The sequence below is a fragment of the Lepidochelys olivacea genome (assembly GCF_965140295.1).
Source record: "Lepidochelys olivacea isolate rLepOli2 genome assembly, chromosome: 10".
Classification (NCBI taxonomy): domain Eukaryota; kingdom Metazoa; phylum Chordata; order Testudines; family Cheloniidae; genus Lepidochelys; species Lepidochelys olivacea.
Window position 1 is genome coordinate 48,090,355 of NC_140420.1, and position 16,072 is coordinate 48,106,426.

At 51.4% G+C, this 16,072-nt stretch overlaps 2 protein-coding genes across 2 annotated transcripts; both read left to right on the forward strand.

The window, feature by feature from the left end:
* The first annotated feature begins 2,618 nt into the window (after positions 1-2,618).
* Positions 2,619-6,012, forward strand: LOC311527085 (zona pellucida sperm-binding protein 3-like). The gene is made up of 9 exons (XM_084640710.1): positions 2,619-3,129; positions 3,877-3,995; positions 4,076-4,179; positions 4,256-4,433; positions 4,511-4,631; positions 4,732-4,823; positions 4,912-5,057; positions 5,181-5,306; positions 5,851-6,012. Exons 1-9 carry the CDS (start codon positions 2,716-2,718, stop codon positions 5,955-5,957), a joined length of 1,407 nt encoding a protein of 468 aa, XP_084496836.1. The 5' UTR covers positions 2,619-2,715; the 3' UTR covers positions 5,958-6,012.
* Positions 6,013-10,854: 4,842 nt separating this feature from the next.
* Positions 10,855-13,923, forward strand: LOC311526902 (zona pellucida sperm-binding protein 3-like; the record flags this gene model as incomplete). Its single annotated transcript, XM_084640369.1, has 9 exons — positions 10,855-11,040; positions 11,788-11,906; positions 11,987-12,090; positions 12,167-12,344; positions 12,422-12,542; positions 12,643-12,734; positions 12,823-12,968; positions 13,092-13,217; positions 13,762-13,923. 9 exons carry the CDS (start codon positions 10,855-10,857, stop codon positions 13,866-13,868), a joined length of 1,179 nt encoding a protein of 392 aa, XP_084496495.1. The 3' UTR covers positions 13,869-13,923.
* Positions 13,924-16,072: the final 2,149 nt, after the last annotated feature.

Sequence of the window (16,072 nt, forward strand, 5' to 3'; positions counted from 1 at the left end):
GCGTGCCTTGAAGAGGGGATGCCAAAATCTGATTTTTAAATAGAAATTTCACTACAACCTTCACTAAACTGGGAAAAGAGCAATTCCATCATGTGGTGCCAAAATTACACCCCTGGGACTCACCTGGTTTGGACACAGTCCTCTGCTCCTTGACCTAACCTTTCTGTCAGTGGGCTTCACAGCTGCTTGGCAGAGAATCAGGATTCCTGGGTTCTTGACCCAGCTCTGGAAGGAGACTGTGGTCTCGTGCTTAGCACAGGGAATGTAACCGACTGCATTCACTCCATGCATTCATTTCAGACAGCAGCACGGCTGTGACTGGGGTCATCTGGAGAGACCTAGGTTTTATTTCTAGCTTACCCAGGGAGAACATGATGTAACTTCTCAGTTAGCTTAGCTCTAAGATGCCAGAGCATGAGAGCTGCCTTGCCCTGGAATAGGGCTATGAAGCCTTAATCTGTTATTAGCACTGCAGGAACAAATACGTATTTGGCAGAGGGTACTGGGAGGCACAGGGACTCTCTGGGTTCACCAGAAGAATGACATGTAAGGTCTCTAATGAAAACCCGAGTCACACAGGTCATCATAACCATTGTGAGATGTAGGTATGGGAAGTATGCAAGGAGCACTGAAAATGAGGTTCTGTAGGCCTTGTAGATGAAGCAGGCCTCTCAAAGGTAGTGGGTCTTGAGACAAAATCCTGCAGACAGGAGGGGTGGGCGATGCTTTTCTTCATGGTGGACCATTGTGTGTTGTATGTCATGCAATGTCTAAGACAAATGCCAATGAGGAGCTGGCAGAGACTTCAGACAGAAACTAACAGGAAGAAGTCAATATTGGAGGGGGAACCCTATCTACTGATAAACATCAAAGGTGCCTGCTGGAATATTTGAGGGGCAAAAAGACATCCTAACATCAGGTGCCTAGGAAGTAAACTAACAGCGAGTTGGCATCATGAATAAGGGGTTTCAGCCAGGCTTGGCTGCAAATGCTGAAGGGAACTTGGGTGAGACGCTTTCCAGATTGGAGGATAAATCTCCTTTTACTTTAGATTAGAGCTGAAGTGCTGTGTGTGATACAAGAGAACTGAGCTAATGCCAAACTGGTGAATGAGGATGCGCTGTTCCTTTGGAAACAGAGCATCTGGGATTTCTCTGGGTATCCAGTGATTGGGGTTGAACCACAGAGGGGCCCACTTTGAAGGGACTTGAAGCCTGGGGCGCATTAATTGTTATCCTGCCAGGCAAAACACAGGGCTGGGCTATCCCAGAGAAGAATGCTTGAGGCGCTGATGGGCTGGTTGCATTGGGGAGCTAAAACCCAGCTGGCACAGGCAAGGCTCCTTCATACAGGAGGCTGGTGGCAACTAGGTTGCCGCACAGCCCTGGCTGCCCTGAGAAGTGTCACAGTCCCTATCCCAGGAATCTCAGTTTCACATGGATCCTCCCTCCAGGACAGGCCCTCTCTTCGCTTTGAGAAACAAGCCATTCTGGGGAGGGGAGATATGGGGGCAGATGTGGGTACACGTTGGGGAAAACAATTCAACCCAACAAACTCCACCCCAACCCTGGAAGGAGAACACCAGTTCTGGAACTCATCTGACGAGTTATGCGGATATTAGAGAGGACACAAATTTCCCCTTGAACAGATTTTAGTTTCACACTTATCCACAGTGGAGCACTTGATGGGCCAGACTGAGAGAAGGAATGCGGCTGTAGCCCGGTGGGAGGTGGAAGCACTGGGGTCTGGTCCCTCTTTCATCATTTATCCACAACAGAACAGCTTGAATGGGAGAGTAGGAGGAAGCCCAACATCAGAATGTCCCCTAGCTCAGTGGTTCAAGCATTCTTCTGAGAGATGGGAGACCCCTGTTCACGTCCTTTCTCTCCCCTCAGCAGAGAGGGGGAATGAAACCTGGGTCTCCCACATTCCAGGTGAATGCTCTAACCGCTGGGCTAAAAGATCCGAGGAGGACACCGCGTCCTGCTCCAGTGCAATTGTGAACGGGGTCAACATGGGCAAGCAGCACAGCTAGTGAATTGGGCTCCACATAAGACATAGGCAACTAAATGCCTAACTTCCCCTAGCTCATGGACAGCTCTGGCCTTAGGTGGGAGACAGGTGCCCAGACTCCCAGAGGGAGGCAGCTGGGCATGGGCCCAGAGGCTGAGACACGGGCACCAGGGACCTTTATAGTGTAAAAACTTCGGTGCTGCTGAATTTGGGCACCTACAGAGTTCGCTATATGGTTTGTATCAGAGGGGAGTGGGTGGGTCTGATGAAGAGGGTATTCACCCACGAAAGCTTATGCTCCAATACCTCTGTTAGTCTATAAGGTGCCTCAGGACTCTTTGCCGCTGTGTGATTTGTGGATCACAGTGGAGCCAAACCCAGGATTTACAGGCCTAAATTGGGGATTGAGGGGCCTGGGTCCCTTTGTGGTGGAGCCCACCCTTAGCCTTCCATTGAACGAAACAGGGCAGGAATTTTCCAAACTGCAGCTGATGTACTGACCAACAGGTGGAGCTGATTCCCATTGGCCCTCCTATTTCCCTGGTTCAGGGCGTGGGCACTGGGCATGATTGGGCCCCGGTTACCTGCAGATTAGGGGAGGGTGTTAATTACCTGGGACAGCTGTCACCTGGCTCTGAGTCACGGTATAAAGCCCCAGAGCAGCAGTTTCCCTCCATACTGGATTTGCTGCAAGCAGGCAAGATGGGGTACAGAAACAACCTGTGCTTTGTTCTTCTGTGCTGGGTGGTCAGTGGGGTGACCTGTTACAATCCCTGGGATTTCTCTAGGATTGACTCTGCCATCTGGAGACCCACCCCCAGGGCTGAGCCCCCTCAACGACAAGCCCATGTTCTCTCTCTTGCCCAGCCCTACCCCTGGGCTCGGGCTGATACTTCCCAGCTCAGGGCTGTGTCCGTGCTGCAGCCTGTCATGGTGCAGTGTGAGGAGGCTCAGATGGTGATCACTGTGCACAGGGATCTGTTTGGGATGGGGAGACTGATCAAAGCTGCTGACCTGAGCCTTGGCCCAGCTGCCTGCCGGTACGTGTCCCTTAATGATGCAGAGAACACAGTGATCTTTGTAGCTGGGCTCCATGAATGTGGCAGCACCTTGCAGGTAAGGATTTATGCAAGTCAGGAGCCCCTACTGATCCCTAGCATCACTGCCCCTGCCTTGTCTGATGGGGTAAAAATGGGGCAGCAGGAGAGAACAGTGGGTGGGATTTTGTCCATGTTATTGATAAGCTCCCTGGTTTTTCCTGGGTGCTTCTTCTTAGCTTCCAGTCTCATGCGCCAGGCAAAGAATTCTGCCTTGCTCAGCTCCTGGAGCAGGCTCACAAGTGGAGCCTGAAGAGGGTGCTCTTGTGGCTCAGACAGACTTTACTTCTAGACCCCCCCGTCCAAAGTCTGTCTGCAGACTCCACAGACCGGAGCCTGCAACTGAATAAACTGATTGGTGTTAGCCTGAGCTCTGCATAGTCTGTAGGAGGGAAAGGGACAGACTACTGGCTTCCTTAATCCCTGGTCAAAATTCACCTCAAGGCAGCTAACAGATTAACCCTGGGGGTTTTACTGTCTGAGATTCCTTCACAACCTGCACAGAGGAAAACAGTGAGCAGAGTTGTGTAAAATGGCACTACTGTGGTGCTCATCTTCCGATGGCTGCTCTAGCAGACTGAGCTCTGAAATCCCCTGCTTCTAGTGTCCAGTCCTTCCAAAGGCAGTTGCCAGTTGACTGGGCACTGGTTGGAAAACTTGAGCTCAAGTTTTCCATCTGGCTGAGGCTTGTTCTTGGGCTCATCTGAATGACTTTACAAATGCTCTGTGTACTAGTGTTAACCCTTCCATGTCTGCTGCTTCCCAGATGACCCCAGACTCCCTGGTTTACAGCACAAGCCTGAACTATAACCCCACCCCTGCCAGCAACCCAGTGATCCTGAGAACCAATCCAGCTGTGATTCCCATTGAGTGTCACTACCCCAGGTGAGAGTCTGAGATGCTCAGATCCCCTCTCTCCCCTTCTGGAATCTGGCTCAGTGACTGAGGTTTGCTCCTCCTCCCAGGAAGGACAATGTGAGCAGTAAAGCCATCAAGCCAACATGGGTTCCCTTCAGCTCCACCCTGTCTGCTGAGGAGAGGCTGGATTTCTCCCTGCACCTGATGAATGGTAGGTGGGAGGAGCCTTCAGGGGAGCCCAGCCCTGCCTGCCTGTCTGTCCTGCTCAATGTGAACTTGCCTTGCAGATGACTGGAGTGCTGAGAGACCCTCCAATGGATTCCAGCTGGGGGAGGTCATGCATATCCAAGCTGATGTCCACACTGGGAACCATGTGGCTTTGAGGCTCTTTGTGGACAGCTGTGTGGCCACCCTGAGCCCAGACAGGGACTCCTCTCCCCGCTATGCTGTCATTGACTTCAATGGGTAAGAGCTGGGAGCCCTTTCTAGACTAAAACAAGACTGATCAGGGACTCTTACTGACCCTTGATTCTTGTGTGTAGGTGCCTGGTGGATGGGAGATCAGATGACACCACCTCGGCCTTCATATCCCCCAGGCCCAGGCAGGACACGCTGCAGTTCATGGTGGATGTGTTCAGGTTTGCAGGAGATGCCAGGAACTTGGTGAGAGCCCACATTTCTGCTCCAAGTCGATTTCCCCAGGCTAAGCAGCTGTTAGGGTCCCCTGGGATGGTCCTAACCCCTCTTCCCACTTCCCTTCCAGATCTACATCACCTGTCATCTGAAAGTCACTGCAGCTGAGCAAGCCCCAGATCCCTTGAACAAGGCTTGTTCCTTCAACAAAGCAGGCAACATGTGAGTAGCCTAGAACCCCATCAGGGGAGTGACAGGCAGCCTAGAACAGAACTCTTCACTGTAGATGACTGTTCCTGTTCTGTTCCAGCTGGTCTCCAGTGGAAGGCATCCGAGACATCTGCAGGTGCTGTGAGACTGGGAACTGCGCATTCCTTGGAGGACAGTCTGGGAGAGGCAGCCCTCTGGACAGATGGTCAGGGAGGCGCTTCCAGAGAGATGTGGCCTCCAGGCATGGTAGGTTCTGTGCCCACTTCACCTGGGAAGATGTCTGGCTTACTCCAGCAGACTGTTCCTGGGGGATCTTCCACCCAAAATGGGATGGATTGGTTTTCTAGTAGTGCTTCTCTCCCAATACAGGTGAGCCCTTGGTGAGGGAAGCTGAGGCTGATGTTGTGGTAGGACCCATGATCATCTTGGATACTGATCAAGGATCAAGGGATCTCTCAGTTGCTCAAATGGAAGCAGAGAAGGCAGCATCAGAGGGTAACTAGTTCTAATGAACAAGTCTCATGGTGCCTCTATTGTCACTACTAATCTACATTGGGTTTGCTGGGAAAAGATGCACTAAAAGATGGAAGAAATGAGTTTTACAAAGTCAGTTGTAAGAATCCCTTAGTCCAAGGAGGGAGTGTTAATAATGAGTCAACAAGACTCAAGAAGGGCTCCTTGTTGAGAGGGTCCAACCAGAGCCAGTCAAACATAGGACTGTCGGCCACTGTAGCCTGGGCTTATCTGCTGGGACACCAGTTGTGTGACCTGAGACCTGCAACCTATTATCCAGTGGGATTTATAAAGAGGTGCTGATCTCCTGCTCCAGCCACTTCTAGTAGACAAACTCCAATATGTATGGCTATAAAAGACTTCAAAAAACACAGCCCTACAATACAGCTCAAAGAAAAAATCCCCCATTTTATTAACTGTGGCCTTGACTCATGTACCCAGCGAGTCCCTGGTAGATTTTTGGAGAGGAGAGGTTGCTGGAGAAGCAACTAGCTGCAGTTTTAACCATGTGTCCTTCCTCTTGTAGGATTCTCTTCTACAGCTGGTCTGATCTCAGTGGCAGCTGCCATTGCACTGGCCTTTATTACGCTGGGGATACTCGTATACAGAAGATGCAGCCATTCCAGTGCCTGAGCAGTCACAGGCCTTTTTACCTTCTGTCTAATGTAAATAAACCCCAATGACCTGATTCTGGTCTGTGACGTATTAATGGGCAAGGGAGATGCCTTCCCTTCTGTGGGGAAGGAAATGGTGTGGTTGATGCACCAACCACATTATGGACACACCCACGGGGCTGCATGGGGAGAGATCATGTGAGGGTGAAGAAAGCAGAGATTGCTGCCTTCAGGTTCCCAGAGGCAAATGGCAGGGGGATTTCCCTCCACCTGAACTGTCCATCTGGCACCTGTAACCATTACAGGGCTCTTGCAGTAGAGAGAACACAAATCCCCCAGCCACTGTGCCCTCTAAGTGAAACAGATGCCATGAGGGAGTTCCTACTGACTCCATGACTGGCTTTAGGTGATGCTCTAGGGCAAGGGTTTTTAAACTTCATTGCACTGTAATCCCCGTTGTCCAACTACTGCCCTGGTCCAGAGGGTCAAACCCCCAGGGCTTACCCTGGGGAGCAGGGGCTGTAACCTGAGCCCCACTGCCTAGGGCAAAAGACTGAGATCTGCCAAACAGGGCTGAAGCCCTTGTGCTTTGGCCCTGGGCACTGGGGCTCAGTTGGCAACTTTAGTTTGAGCCAGTCTAACACAGCCTTGGCAAACCCATTAAAATGGGGTGGTGACCCACTTTGGGATCCTAACCTGCAGTTTAAGAACTGCTGCTCTAGGGTAACTACTCACCTTAGAGAGAAGGATCGGGGCACTTTAGACAAATTGCTCTCACCATGGACTGAAATCATGGCTGGGGTGAACTCTTTAGGCTCAGGCTAGTTAGTTCTGCAGGCTAGCCCTGTTCTCTTACCACCAGGCCTAGGCAGAAAGTGTCTTAAAAAAAACCTTCCAGTTTCTGTGCCCTTACCTGCAGTGGAATGAGGCCTGTACAACAATGATCATGCAGCCTCTACTCAAACCCAAGTGTAAAGGGCTCTATCTAGGTCTCTACCGTGGTAGAGACAACACAGCCAACCCTGCTCTAGGACAGGATGTCACTTCTTCAACATCTGCCCTTTAGCTGTGTGGGGAGCAGATCCAAGACCAGGGTTGCACAAATAAACCTCCTCAGCAGGCCAGAGGAGAGCAAAGGGAGCAGCAGCGTGTATGTTCCCAGAACAAGCTCTCTGCCGGAGTGGTTATTCACCCTCTCCCGTGTGATGCTGCAGTGGGGCAGGAGCAGCCTCTTTCCTCCAACACATGCAGCTCTCTGAGCAGGGGCCCTTGGAGGCTTGCTGTGCACCTGCAAGTGGAAGGGACTCTGAGCGAGTAAGGTCCTGACAGGGACTGTCTAAGGTCAGAGCGCCTCATCTACAGTGTCCAATGACTCCCCCAATGCCCTGGGAGGTAGGGGAATGCTGACCACCTTTCATACAAGGGGGGAAAAGACAGGGTTATTAAGTGAGGTTGCCCAGGAAGGCTTTGGCACAATGTGGAATTTAACCTTGGTCTCTTGCATGCCAAGGTGGTGTCTCAACCATCAGACCATGGCTCTCAATGCTTTTCAGCCCATATTCCCAAAGTCCCTCTGTTCTTGTCCCCTCTGACTAGCTGAGATCCAGCCCTCAAGCCGGAGGTACATTTCCCCCTGCCTCTGGCACAACTCCAGCCCTTCCTCTAAAATATGGGTCCTCTAGTTGGGAAGCTCCAAGACCCTGACATCCTTCAAATCCCCCTCCTTTCTCTGCACTCAGCTTGTTTCCCTCCCTCCCAAATATTGTTGGCTGTATCGAAACAAAGAGCAGGAATCATTCCTGTCCTCATTTCACAGAGGAGACTCTAAGGTTCAGTGCTGCTAAGCCAAAATTAGTGGCCAGTTCCCAAACTAAGAGGAGTTGGTGCTGCATGAGGGGTGTGGATTCAATGCCTGGAGGTACTGCAGCTGGTAGAGCTGTCAGGCCCTGACCTGCCAGTTTTCTGGCTTTCTCGCGTGCCTTGAAGAGGGGATGCCAAAATCTGATTTTTAAATAGAAATTTCACTACAACCTTCACTAAACTGGGAAAAGAGCAATTCCATCATGTGGTGCCAAAATTACACCCCTGGGACTCACCTGGTTTGGACACAGTCCTCTGCTCCTTGACCTAACCTTTCTGTCAGTGGGCTTCACAGCTGCTTGGCAGAGAATCAGGATTCCTGGGTTCTTGACCCAGCTCTGGAAGGAGACTGTGGTCTCGTGCTTAGCACAGGGAATGTAACCGACTGCATTCACTCCATGCATTCATTTCAGACAGCAGCACGGCTGTGACTGGGGTCATCTGGAGAGACCTAGGTTTTATTTCTAGCTTACCCAGGGAGAACATGATGTAACTTCTCAGTTAGCTTAGCTCTAAGATGCCAGAGCATGAGAGCTGCCTTGCCCTGGAATAGGGCTATGAAGCCTTAATCTGTTATTAGCACTGCAGGAACAAATACGTATTTGGCAGAGGGTACTGGGAGGCACAGGGACTCTCTGGGTTCACCAGAAGAATGACATGTAAGGTCTCTAATGAAAACCCGAGTCACACAGGTCATCATAACCATTGTGAGATGTAGGTATGGGAAGTATGCAAGGAGCACTGAAAATGAGGTTCTGTAGGCCTTGTAGATGAAGCAGGCCTCTCAAAGGTAGTGGGTCTTGAGACAAAATCCTGCAGACAGGAGGGGTGGGCGATGCTTTTCTTCATGGTGGACCATTGTGTGTTGTATGTCATGCAATGTCTAAGACAAATGCCAATGAGGAGCTGGCAGAGACTTCAGACAGAAACTAACAGGAAGAAGTCAATATTGGAGGGGGAACCCTATCTACTGATAAACATCAAAGGTGCCTGCTGGAATATTTGAGGGGCAAAAAGACATCCTAACATCAGGTGCCTAGGAAGTAAACTAACAGCGAGTTGGCATCATGAATAAGGGGTTTCAGCCAGGCTTGGCTGCAAATGCTGAAGGGAACTTGGGTGAGACGCTTTCCAGATTGGAGGATAAATCTCCTTTTACTTTAGATTAGAGCTGAAGTGCTGTGTGTGATACAAGAGAACTGAGCTAATGCCAAACTGGTGAATGAGGATGCGCTGTTCCTTTGGAAACAGAGCATCTGGGATTTCTCTGGGTATCCAGTGATTGGGGTTGAACCACAGAGGGGCCCACTTTGAAGGGACTTGAAGCCTGGGGCGCATTAATTGTTATCCTGCCAGGCAAAACACAGGGCTGGGCTATCCCAGAGAAGAATGCTTGAGGCGCTGATGGGCTGGTTGCATTGGGGAGCTAAAACCCAGCTGGCACAGGCAAGGCTCCTTCATACAGGAGGCTGGTGGCAACTAGGTTGCCGCACAGCCCTGGCTGCCCTGAGAAGTGTCACAGTCCCTATCCCAGGAATCTCAGTTTCACATGGATCCTCCCTCCAGGACAGGCCCTCTCTTCGCTTTGAGAAACAAGCCATTCTGGGGAGGGGAGATATGGGGGCAGATGTGGGTACACGTTGGGGAAAACAATTCAACCCACCAAACTCCACCCCAACCCTGGAAGGAGAACACCAGTTCTGGAACTCATCTGACGAGTTATGCGGATATTAGAGAGGACACAAATTTCCCCTTGAACAGATTTTAGTTTCACACTTATCCACAGTGGAGCACTTGATGGGCCAGACTGAGAGAAGGAATGCGGCTGTAGCCCGGTGGGAGGTGGAAGCACTGGGGTCTGGTCCCTCTTTCATCATTTATCCACAACAGAACAGCTTGAATGGGAGAGTAGGAGGAAGCCCAACATCAGAATGTCCCCTAGCTCAGTGGTTCAAGCATTCTTCTGAGAGATGGGAGACCCCTGTTCACGTCCTTTCTCTCCCCTCAGCAGAGAGGGGGAATGAAACCTGGGTCTCCCACATTCCAGGTGAATGCTCTAACCGCTGGGCTAAAAGATCCGAGGAGGACACCGCGTCCTGCTCCAGTGCAATTGTGAACGGGGTCAACATGGGCAAGCAGCACAGCTAGTGAATTGGGCTCCACATAAGACATAGGCAACTAAATGCCTAACTTCCCCTAGCTCATGGACAGCTCTGGCCTTAGGTGGGAGACAGGTGCCCAGACTCCCAGAGGGAGGCAGCTGGGCATGGGCCCAGAGGCTGAGACACGGGCACCAGGGACCTTTATAGTGTAAAAACTTCGGTGCTGCTGAATTTGGGCACCTACAGAGTTCGCTATATGGTTTGTATCAGAGGGGAGTGGGTGGGTCTGATGAAGAGGGTATTCACCCACGAAAGCTTATGCTCCAATACCTCTGTTAGTCTATAAGGTGCCTCAGGACTCTTTGCCGCTGTGTGATTTGTGGATCACAGTGGAGCCAAACCCAGGATTTACAGGCCTAAATTGGGGATTGAGGGGCCTGGGTCCCTTTGTGGTGGAGCCCACCCTTAGCCTTCCATTGAACGAAACAGGGCAGGAATTTTCCAAACTGCAGCTGATGTACTGACCAACAGGTGGAGCTGATTCCCATTGGCCCTCCTATTTCCCTGGTTCAGGGCGTGGGCACTGGGCATGATTGGGCCCCGGTTACCTGCAGATTAGGGGAGGGTGTTAATTACCTGGGACAGCTGTCACCTGGCTCTGAGTCACGGTATAAAGCCCCAGAGCAGCAGTTTCCCTCCATACTGGATTTGCTGCAAGCAGGCAAGATGGGGTACAGAAACAACCTGTGCTTTGTTCTTCTGTGCTGGGTGGTCAGTGGGGTGACCTGTTACAATCCCTGGGATTTCTCTAGGATTGACTCTGCCATCTGGAGACCCACCCCCAGGGCTGAGCCCCCTCAACGACAAGCCCATGTTCTCTCTCTTGCCCAGCCCTACCCCTGGGCTCGGGCTGATACTTCCCAGCTCAGGGCTGTGTCCGTGCTGCAGCCTGTCATGGTGCAGTGTGAGGAGGCTCAGATGGTGATCACTGTGCACAGGGATCTGTTTGGGATGGGGAGACTGATCAAAGCTGCTGACCTGAGCCTTGGCCCAGCTGCCTGCCGGTACGTGTCCCTTAATGATGCAGAGAACACAGTGATCTTTGTAGCTGGGCTCCATGAATGTGGCAGCACCTTGCAGGTAAGGATTTATGCAAGTCAGGAGCCCCTACTGATCCCTAGCATCACTGCCCCTGCCTTGTCTGATGGGGTAAAAATGGGGCAGCAGGAGAGAACAGTGGGTGGGATTTTGTCCATGTTATTGATAAGCTCCCTGGTTTTTCCTGGGTGCTTCTTCTTAGCTTCCAGTCTCATGCGCCAGGCAAAGAATTCTGCCTTGCTCAGCTCCTGGAGCAGGCTCACAAGTGGAGCCTGAAGAGGGTGCTCTTGTGGCTCAGACAGACTTTACTTCTAGACCCCCCCGTCCAAAGTCTGTCTGCAGACTCCACAGACCGGAGCCTGCAACTGAATAAACTGATTGGTGTTAGCCTGAGCTCTGCATAGTCTGTAGGAGGGAAAGGGACAGACTACTGGCTTCCTTAATCCCTGGTCAAAATTCACCTCAAGGCAGCTAACAGATTAACCCTGGGGGTTTTACTGTCTGAGATTCCTTCACAACCTGCACAGAGGAAAACAGTGAGCAGAGTTGTGTAAAATGGCACTACTGTGGTGCTCATCTTCCGATGGCTGCTCTAGCAGACTGAGCTCTGAAATCCCCTGCTTCTAGTGTCCAGTCCTTCCAAAGGCAGTTGCCAGTTGACTGGGCACTGGTTGGAAAACTTGAGCTCAAGTTTTCCATCTGGCTGAGGCTTGTTCTTGGGCTCATCTGAATGACTTTACAAATGCTCTGTGTACTAGTGTTAACCCTTCCATGTCTGCTGCTTCCCAGATGACCCCAGACTCCCTGGCTTACAGCACAAGCCTGAACTATAACCCCACCCCTGCCAGCAACCCAGTGATCCTGAGAACCAATCCAGCTGTGATTCCCATTGAGTGTCACTACCCCAGGTGAGAGTCTGAGATGCTCAGATCCCCTCTCTCCCCTTCTGGAATCTGGCTCAGTGACTGAGGTTTGCTCCTCCTCCCAGGAAGGACAATGTGAGCAGTAAAGCCATCAAGCCAACATGGGTTCCCTTCAGCTCCACCCTGTCTGCTGAGGAGAGGCTGGATTTCTCCCTGCACCTGATGAATGGTAGGTGGGAGGAGCCTTCAGGGGAGCCCAGCCCTGCCTGCCTGTCTGTCCTGCTCAATGTGAACTTGCCTTGCAGATGACTGGAGTGCTGAGAGACCCTCCAATGGATTCCAGCTGGGGGAGGTCATGCATATCCAAGCTGATGTCCACACTGGGAACCATGTGGCTTTGAGGCTCTTTGTGGACAGCTGTGTGGCCACCCTGAGCCCAGACAGGGACTCCTCTCCCCGCTATGCTGTCATTGACTTCAATGGGTAAGAGCTGGGAGCCCTTTCTAGACTAAAACAAGACTGATCAGGGACTCTTACTGACCCTTGATTCTTGTGTGTAGGTGCCTGGTGGATGGGAGATCAGATGACACCACCTCGGCCTTCATATCCCCCAGGCCCAGGCAGGACACGCTGCAGTTCATGGTGGATGTGTTCAGGTTTGCAGGAGATGCCAGGAACTTGGTGAGAGCCCACATTTCTGCTCCAAGTCGATTTCCCCAGGCTAAGCAGCTGTTAGGGTCCCCTGGGATGGTCCTAACCCCTCTTCCCACTTCCCTTCCAGATCTACATCACCTGTCATCTGAAAGTCACTGCAGCTGAGCAAGCCCCAGATCCCTTGAACAAGGCTTGTTCCTTCAACAAAGCAGGCAACATGTGAGTAGCCTAGAACCCCATCAGGGGAGTGACAGGCAGCCTAGAACAGAACTCTTCACTGTAGATGACTGTTCCTGTTCTGTTCCAGCTGGTCTCCAGTGGAAGGCATCCGAGACATCTGCAGGTGCTGTGAGACTGGGAACTGCGCATTCCTTGGAGGACAGTCTGGGAGAGGCAGCCCTCTGGACAGATGGTCAGGGAGGCGCTTCCAGAGAGATGTGGCCTCCAGGCATGGTAGGTTCTGTGCCCACTTCACCTGGGAAGATGTCTGGCTTACTCCAGCAGACTGTTCCTGGGGGATCTTCCACCCAAAATGGGATGGATTGGTTTTCTAGTAGTGCTTCTCTCCCAATACAGGTGAGCCCTTGGTGAGGGAAGCTGAGGCTGATGTTGTGGTAGGACCCATGATCATCTTGGATACTGATCAAGGATCAAGGGATCTCTCAGTTGCTCAAATGGAAGCAGAGAAGGCAGCATCAGAGGGTAACTAGTTCTAATGAACAAGTCTCATGGTGCCTCTATTGTCACTACTAATCTACATTGGGTTTGCTGGGAAAAGATGCACTAAAAGATGGAAGAAATGAGTTTTACAAAGTCAGTTGTAAGAATCCCTTAGTCCAAGGAGGGAGTGTTAATAATGAGTCAACAAGACTCAAGAAGGGCTCCTTGTTGAGAGGGTCCAACCAGAGCCAGTCAAACATAGGACTGTCGGCCACTGTAGCCTGGGCTTATCTGCTGGGACACCAGTTGTGTGACCTGAGACCTGCAACCTATTATCCAGTGGGATTTATAAAGAGGTGCTGATCTCCTGCTCCAGCCACTTCTAGTAGACAAACTCCAATATGTATGGCTATAAAAGACTTCAAAAAACACAGCCCTACAATACAGCTCAAAGAAAAAATCCCCCATTTTATTAACTGTGGCCTTGACTCATGTACCCAGCGAGTCCCTGGTAGATTTTTGGAGAGGAGAGGTTGCTGGAGAAGCAACTAGCTGCAGTTTTAACCATGTGTCCTTCCTCTTGTAGGATTCTCTTCTACAGCTGGTCTGATCTCAGTGGCAGCTGCCATTGCACTGGCCTTTATTACGCTGGGGATACTCGTATACAGAAGATGCAGCCATTCCAGTGCCTGAGCAGTCACAGGCCTTTTTACCTTCTGTCTAATGTAAATAAACCCCAATGACCTGATTCTGGTCTGTGACGTATTAATGGGCAAGGGAGATGCCTTCCCTTCTGTGGGGAAGGAAATGGTGTGGTTGATGCACCAACCACATTATGGACACACCCACGGGGCTGCATGGGGAGAGATCATGTGAGGGTGAAGAAAGCAGAGATTGCTGCCTTCAGGTTCCCAGAGGCAAATGGCAGGGGGATTTCCCTCCACCTGAACTGTCCATCTGGCACCTGTAACCATTACAGGGCTCTTGCAGTAGAGAGAACACAAATCCCCCAGCCACTGTGCCCTCTAAGTGAAACAGATGCCATGAGGGAGTTCCTACTGACTCCATGACTGGCTTTAGGTGATGCTCTAGGGCAAGGGTTTTTAAACTTCATTGCACTGTAATCCCCGTTGTCCAACTACTGCCCTGGTCCAGAGGGTCAAACCCCCAGGGCTTACCCTGGGGAGCAGGGGCTGTAACCTGAGCCCCACTGCCTAGGGCAAAAGACTGAGATCTGCCAAACAGGGCTGAAGCCCTTGTGCTTTGGCCCTGGGCACTGGGGCTCAGTTGGCAACTTTAGTTTGAGCCAGTCTAACACAGCCTTGGCAAACCCATTAAAATGGGGTGGTGACCCACTTTGGGATCCTAACCTGCAGTTTAAGAACTGCTGCTCTAGGGTAACTACTCACCTTAGAGAGAAGGATCGGGGCACTTTAGACAAATTGCTCTCACCATGGACTGAAATCATGGCTGGGGTGAACTCTTTAGGCTCAGGCTAGTTAGTTCTGCAGGCTAGCCCTGTTCTCTTACCACCAGGCCTAGGCAGAAAGTGTCTTAAAAAAAACCTTCCAGTTTCTGTGCCCTTACCTGCAGTGGAATGAGGCCTGTACAACAATGATCATGCAGCCTCTACTCAAACCCAAGTGTAAAGGGCTCTATCTAGGTCTCTACCGTGGTAGAGACAACACAGCCAACCCTGCTCTAGGACAGGATGTCACTTCTTCAACATCTGCCCTTTAGCTGTGTGGGGAGCAGATCCAAGACCAGGGTTGCACAAATAAACCTCCTCAGCAGGCCAGAGGAGAGCAAAGGGAGCAGCAGCGTGTATGTTCCCAGAACAAGCTCTCTGCCGGAGTGGTTATTCACCCTCTCCCGTGTGATGCTGCAGTGGGGCAGGAGCAGCCTCTTTCCTCCAACACATGCAGCTCTCTGAGCAGGGGCCCTTGGAGGCTTGCTGTGCACCTGCAAGTGGAAGGGACTCTGAGCGAGTAAGGTCCTGACAGGGACTGTCTAAGGTCAGAGCGCCTCATCTACAGTGTCCAATGACTCCCCCAATGCCCTGGGAGGTAGGGGAATGCTGACCACCTTTCATACAAGGGGGGAAAAGACAGGGTTATTAAGTGAGGTTGCCCAGGAAGGCTTTGGCACAATGTGGAATTTAACCTTGGTCTCTTGCATGCCAAGGTGGTGTCTCAACCATCAGACCATGGCTCTCAATGCTTTTCAGCCCATATTCCCAAAGTCCCTCTGTTCTTGTCCCCTCTGACTAGCTGAGATCCAGCCCTCAAGCCGGAGGTACATTTCCCCCTGCCTCTGGCACAACTCCAGCCCTTCCTCTAAAATATGGGTCCTCTAGTTGGGAAGCTCCAAGACCCTGACATCCTTCAAATCCCCCTCCTTTCTCTGCACTCAGCTTGTTTCCCTCCCTCCCAAATATTGTTGGCTGTATCGAAACAAAGAGCAGGAATCATTCCTGTCCTCATTTCACAGAGGAGACTCTAAGGTTCAGTGCTGCTAAGCCAAAATTAGTGGCCAGTTCCCAAACTAAGAGGAGTTGGTGCTGCATGAGGGGTGTGGATTCAATGCCTGGAGGTACTGCAGCTGGTAGAGCTGTCAGGCCCTGACCTGCCAGTTTTCTGGCTTTCTCGCGTGCCTTGAAGAGGGGATGCCAAAATCTGATTTTTAAATAGAAATTTCACTACAACCTTCACTAAACTGGGAAAAGAGCAATTCCATCATGTGGTGCCAAAATTACACCCCTGGGACTCACCTGGTTTGGACACAGTCCTCTGCTCCTTGACCTAACCTTTCTGTCAGTGGGCTTCACAGCTGCTTGGCAGAGAATCAGGATTCCTGGGTTCTTGACCCAGCTCTGGAAGGAGACTGTGGTCTCGTGC

What these genes read in the sequence shown, in the direction of transcription:
- LOC311527085 (XM_084640710.1), top strand. Translation starts at nt 2,716, where the DNA reads ATGGGGTACAGAAACAACCTGTGCTTTGTTCTTCTGTGCTGGGTGGTC. An exon ending in GCTGTCATTGACTTCAATGG is followed by an intron (nt 4,434 to 4,510) that starts GTAAGAGCTGGG and finishes TCTTGTGTGTAG; the next exon opens with GTGCCTGGTGGATGGGAGAT. An exon ending in CAGGAGATGCCAGGAACTTG is followed by an intron (nt 4,632 to 4,731) that starts GTGAGAGCCCAC and finishes CTTCCCTTCCAG; the next exon opens with ATCTACATCACCTGTCATCT.